We start from the raw sequence: 17,596 nt of genomic DNA on the forward strand, positions 1-17,596 counted from the left end.
CGGCCTAAACTGAGAAAAAAAACATGGGATATTTAATATAGCAAAAAGTAAAAAATATTGTGTTTTTTTTTTTTTTGCTCTATTTTTGTTTATAGCGCAAAAAATAAAAACCGCAGAGATGATCAAAGACCACCAAAAGAAAGTTCTATTTGTGGGAAAAAAGGACGTCAATTTTGTTTGGGAGCCACGTCGCACGACCGCGCAACAGTCAGTTAAAGCGACGCAGTGCCGAAAGCTGAAATTTCGCCTGGGCAGGAAGGGGGTGTATGTGCCCAGTAAGCAAGTGGTTAAAAACACATAATATAAATGACACAAGCAATATGATGCATAAACATTAAAAACTGCAGGACACAAGTCAATATTACTGAAAATCCTCAGTGAGCTCTTCAACCTACCTTTCCTTTACTGTTGGGCTCAATTTTGTCTATTTGTAATCTGCAACAAAATAAAACATTTCCTGTGAGCTCAGTGGGAAGCTAGCATACTGCTTAAAACCTTCGTTTTGGATATTGTAGGGAAAATTTAGAAGCCCCTGTCAAGATTTAATTGCTGGAAAATTAAAAATTATGAGTTGTGACCAGAACAGAAATTAAGGGTAAATTTTCAATGGGAACACTTGTTCCAGAGACAACTGTCTGAGAGAGTGAGGCCTCATACACACGACCGAGGAACTCGTCGTAAATGAAACATCGTTTTCCTCGACGAGTTCCTCAGCGTTTTCCTCCACAAGCTTTCTTTGCGTACACACTGTCAAGACCAAATCTCCTCGTTCTCAAACGCGGTGACGTACAACACATACAACGGCAGGGGAAGTTTGATTCCACTGGCACAACCCTTGGGGCTGCTTTTGCTAATCTTATATTACTGCGTGTTAAGTAAAAGTTTGGTAAGAAAAAATTTGCACTTTTCAGACTGTTACAGCGTGACGAATGTGCCATCTCCATTACAAACGCTACTTTTACCGAATGTGCGCTCCCGTCTCATACTTTATTCTGAGCATGCGCAGGTTTCTTAGCATACACACAGACGTGTTTCTCATCGAAAACCAGCCCGACGAGGAACATGACAAGGAAATTGAGACTCCCGACGAGGAAAAAGAGAACTTGTTCTCTTTTTTTCTCGTCGAGTTCCTCGACAGTTTCCTCGATGAAAAACATACACACGACCGTTTTCCTCGGCAAAAAAGCTCTGCAACCAAGTTTCTTGATGGATTCTGTCGAGGAAAACGGTCGTGTGTACTAGGCCTATCTCTCTCACTTTGAAAAGTTATTCTTCTCACTTCCGTCCTAAAGTCAAGGGGAAGTGAGCAAGCCAGCTGATACCACATCCCAATTGCACACATTTAATTTCCCCCCCCCCCTCGAAAAAGCAAGATAAAATCATTTACAATTTATTCAAACATTTCTTCTGAAAGCATAAAACTATTTAACCACTTCCCGCTCAAGGACGTCATATGATGTCCTGGACTTTCATTGGGGATATCTGAATGATGGGTGCACCTACAGGCATTATTCAGATCTCACTGTTTTCTGCCGGGGATTCTGTGCACCATAAGAACGATCATAGTGGCAGTTCCGCCGCTTGATCGTTCTTATAGGTGACAGGAGGGGACGCCCTCCCGCTACCATCCGGTGCTTTTCCGGGCTCTCCCGTGCCATCGGGGACCCGGAGAAACGATCCGCCGGCGTCAGATGGAAAGCATAGAGATGACTGGGGACCAGATGGTCCCCAGTCATTTCTATGGCCGTCGGAGGCCCAGGCGTAATGTTATGAAGTCACGCCCGGGTGCCCGGAAGTAAACAAAGCCGGAATCGTGGCTGTCGGCAATAGATGGGTGAATTTTTTTTCACGATCTAATGCTTTCCAGCCTGAAGGAGAGATGTGGGGTCTTATTGACCCTGCATCTCTCCATAAAGAGTACCTGTCACGATATATATTCCTATTACACGGGATGTTTACATGCCGTGTAATAGGAATAAAAGTGATCCAAAAAAAATGTAAAAAAAAGTGCAAAAATAAATCACACTCAGAAGCGAACACAAACGTAAGTCCCGCCCACATATGTAAACACCGTTCAAAAAACACATGTGAAATATCGCCGCATGCGTTAGAGCGCCAGCAACAATTCTAGCACTAGACCTCCTCTGTAACTCTAAACTGGTAACCTGTTAAAAAAATTAAGGGTCACCTATGGAGATTTTTAAGTACTGAAGTTTGGCGCCATTCCATGAGTGTGTTCTAGGTTTCTCAGCTGCACTCAGTTGGTGGGGGGATTAATTTAAGAGCAACTTCACTAAGATGTTTTCTTCCGAACAACACTTTTACTTTTGGGTATTTAGAATGGGTGACAGGTTCATTTTTAGTACAGTCATTAAAATACATGATTCACCCTTAAAATTATTGTACTTCACATATCAGAAATTGTCAATATCAGAGTGATACAGAGGAGGAAAAATATACATACTGTACATATTACACTAACAGATGATCTCTTCCACTGTGTTTTCCCTTTAAACCTCATTTGTGTTTATGAGAAATAACAAATACAAATGGCTACAGCACAGATATAGATTTTTGGATTACCTGTTTAGGCTGACTGAAGCACTCACATTCAAACCTGGGAATTTTTCTGCATCTGACATAGTGATCTCACCATTCAAGACAGCCAGCTATATATGATGAAAAACAAAATGTATTATCGAAACTTCCATGTTTTTCTATTTTAAATAATTGTTTTAAGGATGAAGACACTCACTATGTTAGCTTCAAGGAGAACCTGGCTTTTGCCTTCAGCAGGTTTGACGTGAATTTGAAAAAGTCCTTGAAAGTCCATGATTATATTCTTGTCTTTCAGGGTTATGTTTGGACAGCTAGTAGCATACAGTATAATTTTCGCAGGTGTTGGACTTTTGAAATATTCAGAAATCTTAAAGGAAAGAAAATAAAGTTGTATCATACCTAAATCTCAATAGAACCATCGGTTCAAAATGACTAAATACATTCCAGGTGCATACAAATGTTCCCCATGTCTTAAAAGGGTTGTAAAGGTACAATTTTTTTCCCCTAAATAGCTTCCTTTACCTTAGTGCAGTCCTCCTTCACTTACCTCATCCTTCCATTTTGCTTTTAAATGTCCTTATTTCTTCTGAGAAATCCTCACTTCCTGTTCTTCTGTCTGTAACTCACCACCGATGTCATCGGCACATGCGCACTGGGGCAAACGGAAGCAATGGCACGTATGTGCCGTTGATTCAGTCCATGTTCCGTTAACGCGGGAGTGACGTCATTGCGGCTCCAGCCAATCACAGAGCCGGAGCCGCGATACCCGGAAGTAACCACCAGGAGAGATGTTGCTGCCGGAGGGGGGGACGAGGACCACTGAGGGGGCTTCAATGTAAGGTAAGTAATTCATAATGAGCTAGTATGCTATGCATACTAGCTCATTATGCCTTTATCCTGCAGGTTTTGTTTTTGTTTTTTTATCAAGGGTTTACAACCACTTTAAACGAATGCCACGTATAGACGAACGGACATTCCGACAACAAAACCGTGGATTTTTTTCCGAAGGATTTTGGCTTAAACTTGTCTTGCATACACACGGTCGCACAAACGTTTTAGAAAATTCCGATCGCCAAGAACACGGTCACGTACAACAGGTATGACGGCACTATTAAAGGTAAGTTTGTAGAAGTTTGGTGAGAGACGGTTTTTTTTTCGGCCTCGTGCTTTTCAGTCCGTTACAGCGTGACGAATGTGCTATTTCCATTAGGAACGCTAGTTTTACCAGACCGAGCGCTTCCCTGTCGTACTTGATTCAGAGCATGCGTGGAATTTTGTGCATCAGGAATTGTCTACACACACTCAGAGTGGATTTTGTTGTCGGAAAATTTGAGAACCAGCTCTCAAATTTTTGTTGTCGGAAATTCCGACAGAAAATGTCCGATGGGGCCTACACATGGTCAGAATTTTCGACCAAATGCTCCCATCGAACATTTGTTGTCGGAAATTCCGAGCGTGTGTACGCGGCATAAGGGTTTTATTTGGCTGTAAATGTCATGCATTTCTCAAGTACTGTAAAAGCTTTGAAAGGTTATATGTACACATGGCCCACCTCTGGCACTGCATCTGTTAGTTCCGATGTTGTTAATTTTATGGATCTCTGTTAAAGATATAAAATAGACAGTTATCAAGTTAATTCACAAATGCCTTTGGTATTAAAAGTGTAAGAAAGGAAAAACAGAGGTGATGCAAGTGGCAGTTGATTAGGTATCAATACTGTTATATATTACTGTTATTACACTTCATACTTTACTATTAACATTATTTATACAGTCCAGTCTTATTCATACAGTCACTAGACTAGAGGGTCATAATACATTACATACTCAAACGTTAAACCCATCAGCAGATTATTATTTTTTGGAGATGTCAATCGCAGCCTATGACGCGGGGGCGAGACGAGTGATAAAGTTGCCCGCCGCTGTATCACGAGAGCGTGCCCGCAAGAGCTTTTCACCATGCAAGCTCGCTCGCATGAAGGTGGAAAGCTCTTGCGGAGGGAGAGCCATGACAGCTGCCGAGGGACCCCAGAAGACGTGGATCGAGCCACTGTGTGCAAAACGAGCCACACAGTGGAGGCAAGTATAACATGTTTGTTATTTAAAAAAAATAGTTTTACTTTAGTGTTGCTTTAAGGATAGGGAGTAATTGCCGATATAGTATACTAAATGTAAAGCAGTGTTAATTTTGTTGACGAAAATATTTTTGGCATAGTTTTTGTCAGCTGCATGTCTTTTTAAGATTTGAACAAAGCCAATTGATGTAAACTATGACAAAAATGAACTCCAACATTCGTCAACGAATGAAAACAGAACAAAATTGTGAGGTAGGGACATTTTACCCACCTGAACTTCAGCTTTCCTCGGAGCTTCCATCTGATGCGTGTGACGTCACCAGATGGAAGGGGAACCACAACGTGTTTCAGAGCGTTTGCTCTGTGCGAGACTTGCGCATGCTCTGAAACGCGTTGTGGTTCCCCTTCCATCTGGTGACATCATGCGCAGCCTGTAGCTGTGTTCCAAGCTGCTCTCCATCCACCTACACCCAGAAACGACTCAGACTTGCCGGCTTTCATCCCGACCATTTCCCTGTCATACCGTGATTTGTTACACACTCGGATTGGAAGCGCTGGAGACACCCTCTGCCTGATTATCACCACTGACACCACCTTTTATAATCCTATATCATGTGAGTGTCCAATTGTGGAATTATTGTATTGTACAAATAAATATTACACTTAGAGGCGCTTTTCTGTTTTTCTTTTAATGTTGTCCTGTGTGTCCATGCACATTAGGACAATTACAGGCATATTTTGAGCTCAGCTTTTAGAGGTAGGAAAAAAAAACTTCTGGTTTGTGTTTCTGACTGGAGCTTTTTGGCAGAAAAAACAATAAACTCTCCTAAACTGAGTACAAAAATGCTCTATAAAGAGCGTATTTTTCTGCCAGGGGAACTGTGCTTTTTTAAGCCCAGTGTGCATGGAGCCTTCAGTTTAAACATGTACCGTATATACTCGAGTATAAGCCGAGTTTTTCAGCACGTTTTTTTGTGCTGAAAATGCCCCCCTCGAGACACCTTTTTTGCGCCTGATCTCCTGGACTTTGGGGACCCGGTATCGGGTACATATGTGGCCTCACTCTTCCTCTACAAGTGTGCTAAGTTTGTTGTCCAGGGGACCTACGGCCGGGGAGCACCGATTTTTCAAAGCCGGTCACCCCTTCCATAGACTCCTATGTTAAACGGTCATTTCTCTGGTGAGTTTGGGGACCCGGTACCAGCCAGTCGTAGGTACCCTGGAGCCAGGACTTGGCACACACGTAGCCCCATTTCTCCTCTACAAGTTGTCTGGGGGACCCACAACTGGGGAGCACCGATTTTTCAAAACCAGGCACCCCTTCCAGACTCCCATGTTAAACGTCAGTCTAGTCATGGACATAGTGAGGCATGGGCACAGTGAGGCATGGGCACAGAGAGGCATGGACACAGTGAGGCATGGACACAGTGAGGCATGCACATGGACATCGTAAGGCAAAGTGAGGCATGCAGATGGACACCCTAGGCTTATATTCGAGTCAATACGTTTTCCCATTTATTTGTGGTAAAATTAGGTGCCTCTGCTTATATTCGGGTCGGCTTATACTTGAGTATATACGGTACTTGGCTATTGCACAACTACATAAGAATATGTAGGGGGCATCTACTAAGCTGCTGAACGAAAAAAAGGAGGGATGCAAGTAGAGATGGAAGCTCTGAGGTTGTTTCATCTTTCTAGGTGCCCTGTAGAGTTAGCTGTGATATCGGACCGGGCAAGTGCTTGGCTGTCAAAGCATCCTGTCTTCTCCATCTCCTTGCTAACTGTGGTGGGCCAGATGTGCATTGAGTGGAGAGAGGTTCTCTGTCCAACATCACCTAGAAAGATGGGATAACGTGCATGTAGTCCCATGGGGAAGGAATGGGTGTAAAAAAATGTAAGGTGATACTTCTTTTAAGCAACTGATGACATGACCTGCCGTTCCACTGGATGGTTTTCCTGGTGCTATGCCCTGATCAAGTAATTTTGCTTTGAGTGCATATATACAGTATCTTTTTTCGTTATTATTATTTATCGGCGTATAACACGCACAGGCGTATAACACGCACCCTAACTTTAAGAGGGAAGTTTCAGGAAAAAAACTTTCCACAGCCCCCTGCGTATAACACGCAGGCACAGTTTACCCTCTATTTTCAGGGTAAAAAAGTGAGTGTTATACGCCAATAAATACAGTATTTGCAGTTCCCAGTGTGAAATGTTTTTTGTTTCTATTTTCCATCTATTTCAGTAGTATGCATTTTGGTGTAGATTAGGAGGTCCTTTTTTGGTCATTTAGTAGCAATAAAGCAGTCAGTGGTGATTCTCTAATATTGTGTTTTGCAAAACGTATTAACTTTATAATCGGTCAACACGTGAGTGCTGAATTAAGGTAGTAGTTCTATTATCAACACTTTGTTAAAGGTCAGTATCATTTTTCAAGTACTGTATGTCCTGTACCTTTCATATAAATATTGGGAACAGCATGTGTTGGTAGCTAGATGAACACATTGATGCTTAAAGCGGGGGTTCTCCCTAAAACATTTTTTTTTTTTTCCTAGCATTTGATTCATCGCCGTACTCACTCTGTAATCGAGTAGTAAAGTTTCCGGGGAATGGACGTTCCTATTCAGAGGGCTCGTGATTGACGGCCGGCTATGGCGCGTCACGCTTCACGGAAATAGCCGAAATAGGTGTTTGCTCTTCACGGCGCCTGCCCAGTCAGCTCCGATGTCTGTGCGCAGGCGCCGTATAGCGCCGGGAAGAGCTGAGACCTACTCCGGCTATCTTCGGGGAGCGTGACGTGCCATAGCCGGCCGTCAATCATCTTCCCTCTGGATAGGAACGCCCATTCCCCGCGGGGAGTCGGAAACTTCTCTATAGGATTACACAGTGAGTACGGGGCAAAAAAAAAAAAAAGAAAGGCATACTGTAGCTCGCGCTACTATGCTTAATTTAATCCTACAATGTTGTTACTGAGGGTGAACCACCGCTTTAACTACTTGCCGTCGCCGCACCGTCATAATACGTCCACAAGGTGGCTCTCCTAGGCGAGATCACGTATTATGACGTCCTACCCTTTAGCCGCCACTAGGGGCGCACGCGCGCCGCCGGAGGCGCGCGCACGCGCCCCCCGCTCGCCCCCGACTCCCGTGCGTGTGCCCGGCGGGCGCGATCGCCGCCGGGCACACGCGATCGCTCGGTACAGAGCGGGGAACGGGAGCTGTGTGTGTAAACACACAGCTCTCGTTCCTGTCAGCAGGGGAAATGCTTTTCTTCGGTTCATACACTGTATGAACCGAGGATCAGTGTTTCCCCTAGTGAGGCCACCCCCCCCCCCCACAGTAAGAACACACCCAGGCATACTTAACCCCTTCCCCGCCCCCTAGTGTTAACCCCTTCACTGCCAGTGGCATTTTTATAGTAATCTAATGCATTTTTATAGCACTGATCGCTATAAAAATGCCAATGGTCCCAAAAATGTGTCAAAAATGTCCGAAGTGTCCGCCATAATGTCGCAATACCAAAAAAAAAAAATCGCTGATCGCCGCCATTACTAGTAAAAAAAATATTAATAAAAATGCCATAAAAATACCCCCTATTTTGTAAACGCTATAACTTTTGCGCAAACCAATCAATAAACGCTTATTGCGATTTTTTTTTACGAAAAATATGTAGAAGAATACGTATCGGCCTAAACTGAGGAAAAAAAATGTTTTTTTATATATTTTTGGGGGATATTTATTACAGCAAAAAGTAAAAAATATTCATTTTTTTCAAAATTGTCGTTCTATTTTTGTTTATAGCGCAAAAAATAAAAACCGCAGAGGTGATCAAATACCACCAAAAGAAAGCTCTATTTGTGGGAAAAAAAGGACGCCAATTTTGTTTGGGAGCCACGTCGCACGACCGCGCAATTGTCTGTTAAAGCGACGCAGTCCCGAATCGCAAAAAGTACTCTGGTCTTTGGGCAGCAATATGGTCCGGGGGGTAAGTGGTTAAGGAGTTATAATTAGAGAATCTAACCTTTATCAAAAAAAATGGCAGTTAAAATCTGACTGGTTACCATGGACATTATTCACCATTTCCTCCAGCTGGTATACTTAAAGTCACTTGTACTTACTGAAGTACTGAAGAGCATGGCATTCATAGATCCACTTGAGTAGTAGGTATTAACAAGGGAATTAAATGAGGCCTCTGATATCCCAGCACAAGACCTGGAGGAATCCATGGCTGGCAAAGTAAATGGAGCTGGAGAATATTCCACCGTGGTCACATTAGGCTCATGAAACTGGCCCTGTAATTAGGATATAATTTGTTTTAAAATCACGTTTGTAGATTGGTTTACTCAATAAATGCACAACATTCTCAAACATAAAGCAAGCTTAAAATGTTTTAGATTTGCAAGTCTTACTAACAGGAAACCTTCCTTAAAGCGGAGTTCCACTAAAAAATTGAACTTCTGCTTTTCGGTGTCACATTTGGCACCTTTCAGAGGGGAGGGCAGAGCAGATACCTGTCTAATATATTATTTTGCTCCCACTTCCGGGCATAGAAAGCCGAGTAAGAACTGACTACTATTTCTCTGTGTGTCAGTTTTTATCTTACTGAAAAAAGATAAGAGGATTGCTCAACTCTTTGTGGCAAGACTGGGCACAGATGACATGAAGCCCTATACTGTACAAGGTGCAAGCCTTAATTAAAAAAAAAAAATGGGGTTTAAATCCACTTTAAGGACCTGGTTAAAGTGTTCATGTAGTAGGGTCCCTGATTCACAAAACTGGCTGTACAGAATTAGAAAAACATTTTTTTCCAGACTAAACAGGTCCCATATACTGTATGTTTTCCATGTCTGTTTTTTTATTGGTTGTTCTCTTGTCTGCAGGAAAGGAATATATAGTTGTGTTATAGATTGTAAAGGACATGATCCAGGTACAAATACAGCACAGCAAAAATTCTGCTTGTCAAAGTGGATGTAAAGCCACTCTCATCCTTTCTAAACTACTGCCATAGTGCTGATCTATAAGGATATAGATGCCTCCTGCATGTATCCTTACCTGTCAAATGTCTCCCCTCTGTCTGTTATAAGAACTGAAAAACTGCATATTCTGTGGGTGGGTCTGTTGTCTGGAGCTCGGTGGGTGGAGTCATGATGTCAGTAGACTCCCCGCCCTCCTCTACACTCCCCTTGTCAACATGCACTAAACACAACACTAAATTCTTCTATGATCACTAACATCCAGTCAAAATCCAGAAAAGTAACCACATGACTTCAGAAAAGGAGTGGGGGTGGGAATTAAAAAATAATGCCTGTCTCCAGGCTAGTGTATGAGATATGTAAATAACCTGTCACTCACAGCAAGGGGGCAGAACGGACTAAGGTTTTTCTCTGTAAGTCCATTTTATTTCACTGAACAATAAAAGATGATTGCTCAGAGCTGGATTAACTCTGTGTGGCAAGACTGGACACAGTTGATAGGAAATCTAATACTGTACATTGTGACATAAAAAAAAAAAAGTTTACATCCACTTTAACCCTGTACCATACAACAGTGAGTATGTGATATAGAATTGGCCTCTAAAAGGTACATGTAATGTAAAGTTAATTAAAAGTACCAACATCCAGGATTCTAAGTAGAATAGAGAACAGTGAGTATGTATATACTGTACATTGGTGAGACACAGATGAATAATGAAAGAATATAATTATGTATTTATGTTTTATGTATTGTTAATTAGTTTTTTTATTTCTGTTGATATGACACAGTTTCAAGTCTATTTATAGTCCGGAGGGAGCGGTAATGCTTGCGAAACGTGTCGACTGCTGCTTAAAGTTGAAGACATGTAAATTATGCAATACCCTCTTGGGATGTGATTTTGCAAAAAAAAAAAAAATTAAAACTATTTGTAACAAAGCTTTGTAATCTTTTATACATTTGGAAATTAAATTGTTCATTCTACATATTTCTGAGGAAGTCATTTTAAATCCTACTTTATTTGGTTTATTATACGTGTTTAAGGCTAGGTTCACATTGGAGCGATTTGACAGACGATTTGAGAGATCAAATTGCATGACAAGTCGCAGCCTATTGGTGGCAATGGCACTGTTCCAATTGATGCAACACCGATTTTGCAGCACCGCACCGATTTGCAAAAGTAGTTTGTGCTTTACTTTTGCTGATTTCAGGTGCGACTTTAATAGACATCCGTGTATGAAGCCACATAGATGTCTATGAAGTAGAACCTGAAATCGTGCGGACCTTGCTACTTTGAAATCACGCTACTTCAAGTGAAGTAGCACGATTTCAAAGTAGTATCAATTTGAACCAGGGCTAATGGGTAGACAGCCCTAGGAAATTAAAACAAAGAAAAGTTGCGAATGAACCCCAGTTTTATAATTTGGGTGTTTTCCTTCACTTGAGGAGTTTTTGGAAGTGTTGGATTGCTTACCTTAAAATTCAGAACAGCATACTTTTCGGAAATCTCTGGATCATTAGTAAGTGACAAATCGGCATCAATATTTCTAGATAACGTGACATTCACTGCAAAAAAGGGAAACATCGTTCATATTTTCCCGTTTCAGTAAATCAAGCCATGTAGGAGCATTTCACAACATAAAGTAAGGTAATGCACACCAATGGTAAGGAGTGTTAAAGGGGTTGTAAAGGTACAATTTGTTTTCCCTAAATAGCTTCCTTTACCTTAGTGCAGTCCTCCTTCACTTACCTCATCCTTCCATTCTGCTTTTAAATGTCCTTATTTCTTCTGAGAAATCCTCACTTCCTGTTCTTCTGTCTGTAACTCCACACAGCAATGCAAGGCTTTCTCCCTGGTGTGTCGTGCTCGCCCCCTCCCTTGGACTACAGGAGAGTCAGGACGCTCTCTACGTTGCAGATAGAGAACAGAGCTGTGTGTAAGTGGGCGTCCTGACTCTTCTGTAGTCCAAGGGAGGGGGCGAGCACAACACTCCACACCAGGGAGAAAGCCTCGCATTACTGTGTGGAGTTACGGACAGAAGAACAGGAAGTGAGGATTTCTCAGAAGAAATAAGGACATTTAAAAGCAAAATCGAAAGATGAGATAAGTGAAGGAGGACTGCACTAAGGTAAAGGAAGCTATTTAGGGAAAAAATTTTTTACCTTTACAACCCCTTTAAGTCTAATCCACCAATGTACTCATTATGTACTTTTAGTACAGGTCTCTCTCATAAAGAAGTACAAAGAACACCATGGACTGACTCATAGATGAAAGATCAAATCAGACTCTCCTCTTTTAGGTACCTGCCCATCACTTATTGTACTTCCTGTATGTCTTTACTCACTGAATTGTTTCATTAACTTAAAAGGTTAGTCTAGTCTTACTCAACCTTTTTCACATAGAGAAACCCTTTGAAATAACTTAGTAATTACTATATCCCAAGCTCACAGTACTTTACTGTGATGGTAATTGGGAAAAAATAATCTTACATGTGTGATCTGTTGGATGAATCCCCTCTTACAGATAGCTACAAAGATCATTGGTTTCATTAGAGAGAGAAATTACTAATTACTCAAGAATCATCTGGAGGAATCCTCGTGTTGCATGGGGTTAAAGCGGAGTTCCAACCACATATATGATTTTTTTTTTTAAATACATCTGTTACTATCATACTATGCTTATGTTGCATTCGTTAGGCTGGTAAATAGCGCCGCTTTTGTTACTATTTTATTAAAATATTAACCTATCATTCCTCCTGCTCGGGCTTTCCCCACCTGTTATTTGAGCAGTAAGCACACTTAGCAGTGCAGGAAACTCCTCAGATTTCCATCACAATGGGTGTGTCATCGGAAGTGCCCGCCCCTGTTTTGATGGCAACCAAAATAAGCAGAATATATACACACAAAATCTGCATTTGCCCGCATCACTTCTGGTTCTGAAATACCCCAATTTTAGCCCTCGGCGCTTACCATCTCCCAGGAGCACTAGCGAACACAGGCCCCAAGGGAAATGATGTCAGGCGCCACGGAGAGAAAGTGTCAGATGACAAGGTACCCCATAGCAACAGCCCTGAACAAATGAGTAAAAAAAAAAAAATCTAAATGTTGCTGATGGTTATTGCTGTTGATTACTGTAAAGTTCATTTTATGGGTGGAACTCTGCTTTAAGAAAAGCTAGGTTAGTCTGATACAAATGGGGACAGTCCCATAATTATGTGTGATGGGGCTCTCATTTCCATCTCAAAAGGAAATTCCACTAAAACATGGGTGCTCAACCTGTGGTCCTCCAGCTGTTGCAGAACTACAAGTCCCATGTGCTGACAGGTAGAATATTGCAAGGCTGACAGGTAAAAGCATGACTCCCAAAGACAGAAGCATGACGGGACTTGTAGTTTCGCAACAGCTGAAGGGCCACAGGTTGAGCACCCATGCTCTAGAGATACCGTGTACCAATCCCTTATCTACCAATAAGGGCTCCTAAATTATACATACATTCATTTTATGTATTTTCCCTACGCTATTTCAACTCAGTTTACAAAGTATCCAGATAGTGCTGGGCCCCTTGTACTTTCCTGGCCACATAGCTGTCACATGGTCTGCTATGGCTATAATTTCACCCTTGAGGATGGGTCAACAGTTTCCCATAAACATAAGGGAAGCAATTCTACTTTCTGGATAATTATTTGCTCAATGTTTCATATGGCCAATGCCTTCAAATGTGTGCTTGTTTTTGACAATTTGTACATTTGCAGTTTGTACAATAGATTGTTCATCATCACCCTGTATTAAGATAAACATACTCCACTCCCAGATGAACATTATCATTATTATACAGGATCAAAGGTGTCTCGATAATTTGGGGGGGGGCAGCAAACCAATGCCACCCCCCCAGAAACGGACATGAATGTGGGGAACCCCCCCCCCCCCCGTGTGGGAGACGGACAGCCTCCTTACCTTGGGAGGTAGATTTCCTGCCTGCCCGGGGTGACTTCACTGTCCCGTCCTCCTCCCTCCCCTGTCCGAGCCAGGAAGTGGAGCCTCTGCGGGTGAGCCATCGTGGCGGCTAGTGGGTCAGTCGGTCTTTCCTTGCTTCTCCATGCATCTCCTCCGTCCTCCTCCCCAATGGCCAAAAATATTGCTTCTCCTTTCGGCCAATCGGGAAACGAGTCTCATGACGCGCTTCCTGATTGGCGAGAAGGAGATTTAGTGTGAAAATAGCGCATATTCATTCGCTATTGTCACACAACTGGGTGGGCGCGGAGCGCAGTTCTCTTCGCCCCTAGCCCACCCCTTTTTGAAGCCTATTAAAGCCTTTGGCTTTAATCACGTGCTTTAAAAAAAACACACACCCCCATTAGAACATTAGAATCCATGCGTTCGGCGACCTGTATGTAGATTAGGGGTCGGACGCATTGATGGGGGGCGGCGACCGTGCACCCCTAATGGACGGGCCACCCACTGTACAGGATAACTATAGTGACAATTGTTTGCGCAGCGCTTTACAATATAACATTGAATGTGATGAGGTCATGATGAGGGGTGGCAAAGAAACCAGTCAGACTCAGACCTCAGCGCTGCATAACTGGCCTCTCCTCCTGGACAAGAACCGGCAAGAGACATGTGATGTCAACATCAAATGAGTAAAAAGGGGCTGTTGGAATCCTAAAAAAATACCTCACAGAGTGGTATAAGAGGGGAGGGTGAGGGGGTGGGGATGGATAGGTGAGAGGGTTCAGGGAAAGAGGTCACTAGGCTTTAGAACGTCAGCGCAATATGTAGTGCAGTGGATCTTTAATAGCAAGTCATACATGGGGGGCAATGTTTGCTACCCCTCTGAAAAGTGATCCTTTGGTGACTTGTTTACAAATGCTTTTGACAGGTGGTTCAGAAGCATTATGTCACCTCCTCACTGCATTACACATGGTTGCAGCTCAGTTGTACCATGGCTCCATTCACTTGAATGTGTTGTATTGGACAACGCTGCTGCTCACTGAGTGCACCCTGTAGCATAAAAAATTTGCCACACCGCACCGTAACTAACTTGCATCTCGGCGGTCAAGGGCCGTAAAACCACAGCTCAACTGTCTGTTTTTACTACCTCTCACCCGCCGATTTAAACAAGGCCTAATATGTCAATGTGTTTAAAAAATGTGTTCACATTACTTACTTTGTAAATCGCTGAAAGACACATCCCAGGCAACAACTTGACTTCTCACAGCAGAACATAACTATGGTTAAAAGAAATATATTATTTTAATACAAGTGGCTTAGGTAATATATATTAGCTGCAGGTGCAATTTCTTATGCCGCGTACACACGATCAGTCCATCCGATGAGAACGGACCGATGGACCGTTTTCATCGGTTAACCGATGAAGCTGACTGATGGTCCATCGCGCCTACACACCATCGGTTAAAGAACCGATCGTGTCAGAACGCAGTGACGTAAAACATAACGACGTGCTAAAAAAAACAAAGTTCAATGCTTCCAAGAATGTGTCGACTTGATTCTGAGCATGCCTGGATTTTTAACCGATGGTCGTGCCTACTAACTATCGGTTTTGTCCTATCGGTTAGGAATCCATCAGTTCATTTTAAAAGAAGTTGCCTTTTTTTTAACCGATGGTTAACTAACCGATGGCGCCCACACACGATCGGTTTTGACCGATGAAAACGGTCCATCAGACCATTCTCATCGGTTTAACCGATCGTGTGTACGCGGCATTATCTGCCTCAGAGGGTATCCAAAAGTGTGGCTCCATGTAAGCCCATTTTGGGCTTTACTCCTTGCTTTGGAGGGGCCATGGAGCTTTCAGGACAACTCAACAGTCTTTTATATATCTGGTTGCGGGATCATTACTTCCATTTTCCAGTGGTAAATATGTTATTTGTGTACTTATACTAAAGCTTGTACATGATGAAATTAATTTCAAGTTCTGAGCTGTTTGATGTATTCCCATAGAATCAACTATCCCCCTGAAGAAGACCACTACTGCATAGGTCAAAACGCGTTGAGTCTATATATGGCTGACATTTTGTAAAGTAATGTTTTACTTGATTGTGTTTACATCGCTGTTATGGAATACTTATTGTTCTGTACAACCAGAGTTTATATTTTAATCGGAACATGACACTGAGTTTTACTTTTTGATGAATAAAGAACTTTTATAATAGATACTGTCTTTTGATTCTGATACCATTGCTGCTAAAAAAAATAAACCTTGGGGGAACTTTCCCATATAAATGTTATACTTCGCGGTGTGCAGCTTCTCTCCTATATGTGTTTCTTCCATAATATATATGTTAGGAAACCCCACACCATGTTCCATTTATTCTTCTTGCTAAAAATTACAAAATATTATTAAAAATTATTAATAAAATTTCTCTCAATTCCCAACTCCAGACACAGAGATTTTGGTAGGTTCCGATGTGTAAACAACTGGTATTTCTGCTCAGGTGTATTATATGGTTGGATTAACACTTACATGCCAGATAATATAGCTCCCACTGCACTTCCATTATGAGAACTTAGAATCTCCTAGATTAAAGCACTATTGTCGTTTTTCTTCCCTTTGGCCATTCACATAGTACACAGCATTCTGTGAATGGCCAATGCTAGAGAGGACAGAAAAAGACTCTAGCATTCTGTGTGTTTTGTATAGTAAGGTACAAATAATTAGGTATTGGGGATCATTATATTTTCATGGTCTGAAATGTAACACTAGAGGGCATCCTCCTCACATAATCAACTGTGCAAATGTAGGACTCAGCTTTTTATAATGGACTTTAAATATGTCCAACTGGTGTTATGTGATCAACCTCAAAATTGACCTCCCCATAGTACCTTATATTGGGGTATTGGGGGGGGGGGGGTGCTGCCGCTTGATATTGAGAAGCGGGGGGGCTGCCGAAAATTGAGAACCGGGGGGGGTGGGCCCTTTACAAAAAAAAGAAGAAATAAAGAAAAATATATATATAAAATAAAATACAAAAAAGGGGGGTAGTCATCCCTTTAATAAAAAATTAAACATTTATAAAAAAATACATAAAAAAATGGGGGTTGCCAACCGGGGCCCTGGGGATCTTTGATTTTTTTTTTAATGGGGAATGAATTTATGATTTTAGATTTCGTATGGAATATTTTTTTTTTTTAGCAGTATATAAGCTCTCTATTTTGAGGTACGATCACATAACACCAGTTGGGCTGAGTCCCATGTTTGCATGCATGATTTTGTTTAAGTAAGGGTTTAATGTTTATTTATTTTACATGGTGTAAAGCAATGGGATTATTACCTTACTTCTTGCTCCTGCAGGCTTCTTTCTCACCAATTCTGAGATGAATTGGCAGGAAAGTAGCCACTCTTCTTTGTTGGTTGAGCTCTCTGATGTCATTACATACAATGCAGGACTAGGGGTCCTGCACTGTACTTTAGGATGATAAGGGTCACCCGCATTCTGGGACTAGAAGTTAATAAGTTAGAAATAAGGTCAGTATTCTCATAGTTTGCAGCACTGTAGTCAACTTTCTTATCACTTTCTCCTTGAACATTCACAGAATACATGGCGTTCTGTGAATGGCCAATCATGGGGTGGGGAGCGGAAAAATTACACTAGGATTTTGTGTGCTCCACATAGTAAGTTTTCTCGGCGGTAAAAGGTCTGCAGAGAAAACCGAGGGGAGAGCCGAAAACCCAGCAGGAAAACTGCCATGGAGCTTTGGCCGGGAATACCGGCCATGTGTATGCTCCATCGGCACTGCCTCGCTGTCTTTCCCATAGGCAAGTAGTAGATCTAGCGGGGAAAAAAAACGTTGGGAATCCCGAATCCCGAGCAGGTTCTCTATTTTCCCGACGGGATTCCTGGCTGTTTTCCTGATGGGAAAACTGCGAGGAAGCATACATACGTCCGGTTTTCCCGGCCAAAAGCTCTCCTGGCAGGAAAACCGGTCGTGTGTACGAGGCTTAAAGCGGAGCTCCACCCTAAAGTGGTACTTC

The 17,596-nt window shown here is 42.2% G+C and overlaps 2 protein-coding genes across 2 annotated transcripts in view; one reads left to right on the top strand and one right to left on the bottom strand.

Annotated features, from left to right (window-relative positions):
• Positions 1-17,596, top strand: part of LOC120918789 (BPI fold-containing family C protein-like) — a 332,741-nt gene that overhangs the window by 228,946 nt on the left and 86,199 nt on the right. The window lies entirely within an intron of this gene.
• LOC120918790 (BPI fold-containing family C protein-like) overlaps positions 1-17,596 on the bottom strand; it is a 55,955-nt gene that overhangs the window by 6,655 nt on the left and 31,704 nt on the right. Inside the window, exons 8-14 of the mRNA XM_040330586.1 lie at positions 14,771-14,831; positions 11,078-11,169; positions 8,751-8,924; positions 4,112-4,159; positions 2,756-2,926; positions 2,584-2,669; positions 396-435 (exon numbers count right to left, since the gene is read on the bottom strand). Of these exons, the coding sequence (XP_040186520.1) occupies positions 396-435; positions 2,584-2,669; positions 2,756-2,926; positions 4,112-4,159; positions 8,751-8,924; positions 11,078-11,169; positions 14,771-14,831 (672 nt within the window). The remainder of the gene's footprint in view (positions 1-395; positions 436-2,583; positions 2,670-2,755; positions 2,927-4,111; positions 4,160-8,750; positions 8,925-11,077; positions 11,170-14,770; positions 14,832-17,596) is intronic.

This window comes from Rana temporaria, chromosome 12 (genome assembly GCF_905171775.1).
Source record: "Rana temporaria chromosome 12, aRanTem1.1, whole genome shotgun sequence".
Classification (NCBI taxonomy): Eukaryota; Metazoa; Chordata; class Amphibia; order Anura; family Ranidae; genus Rana; species Rana temporaria.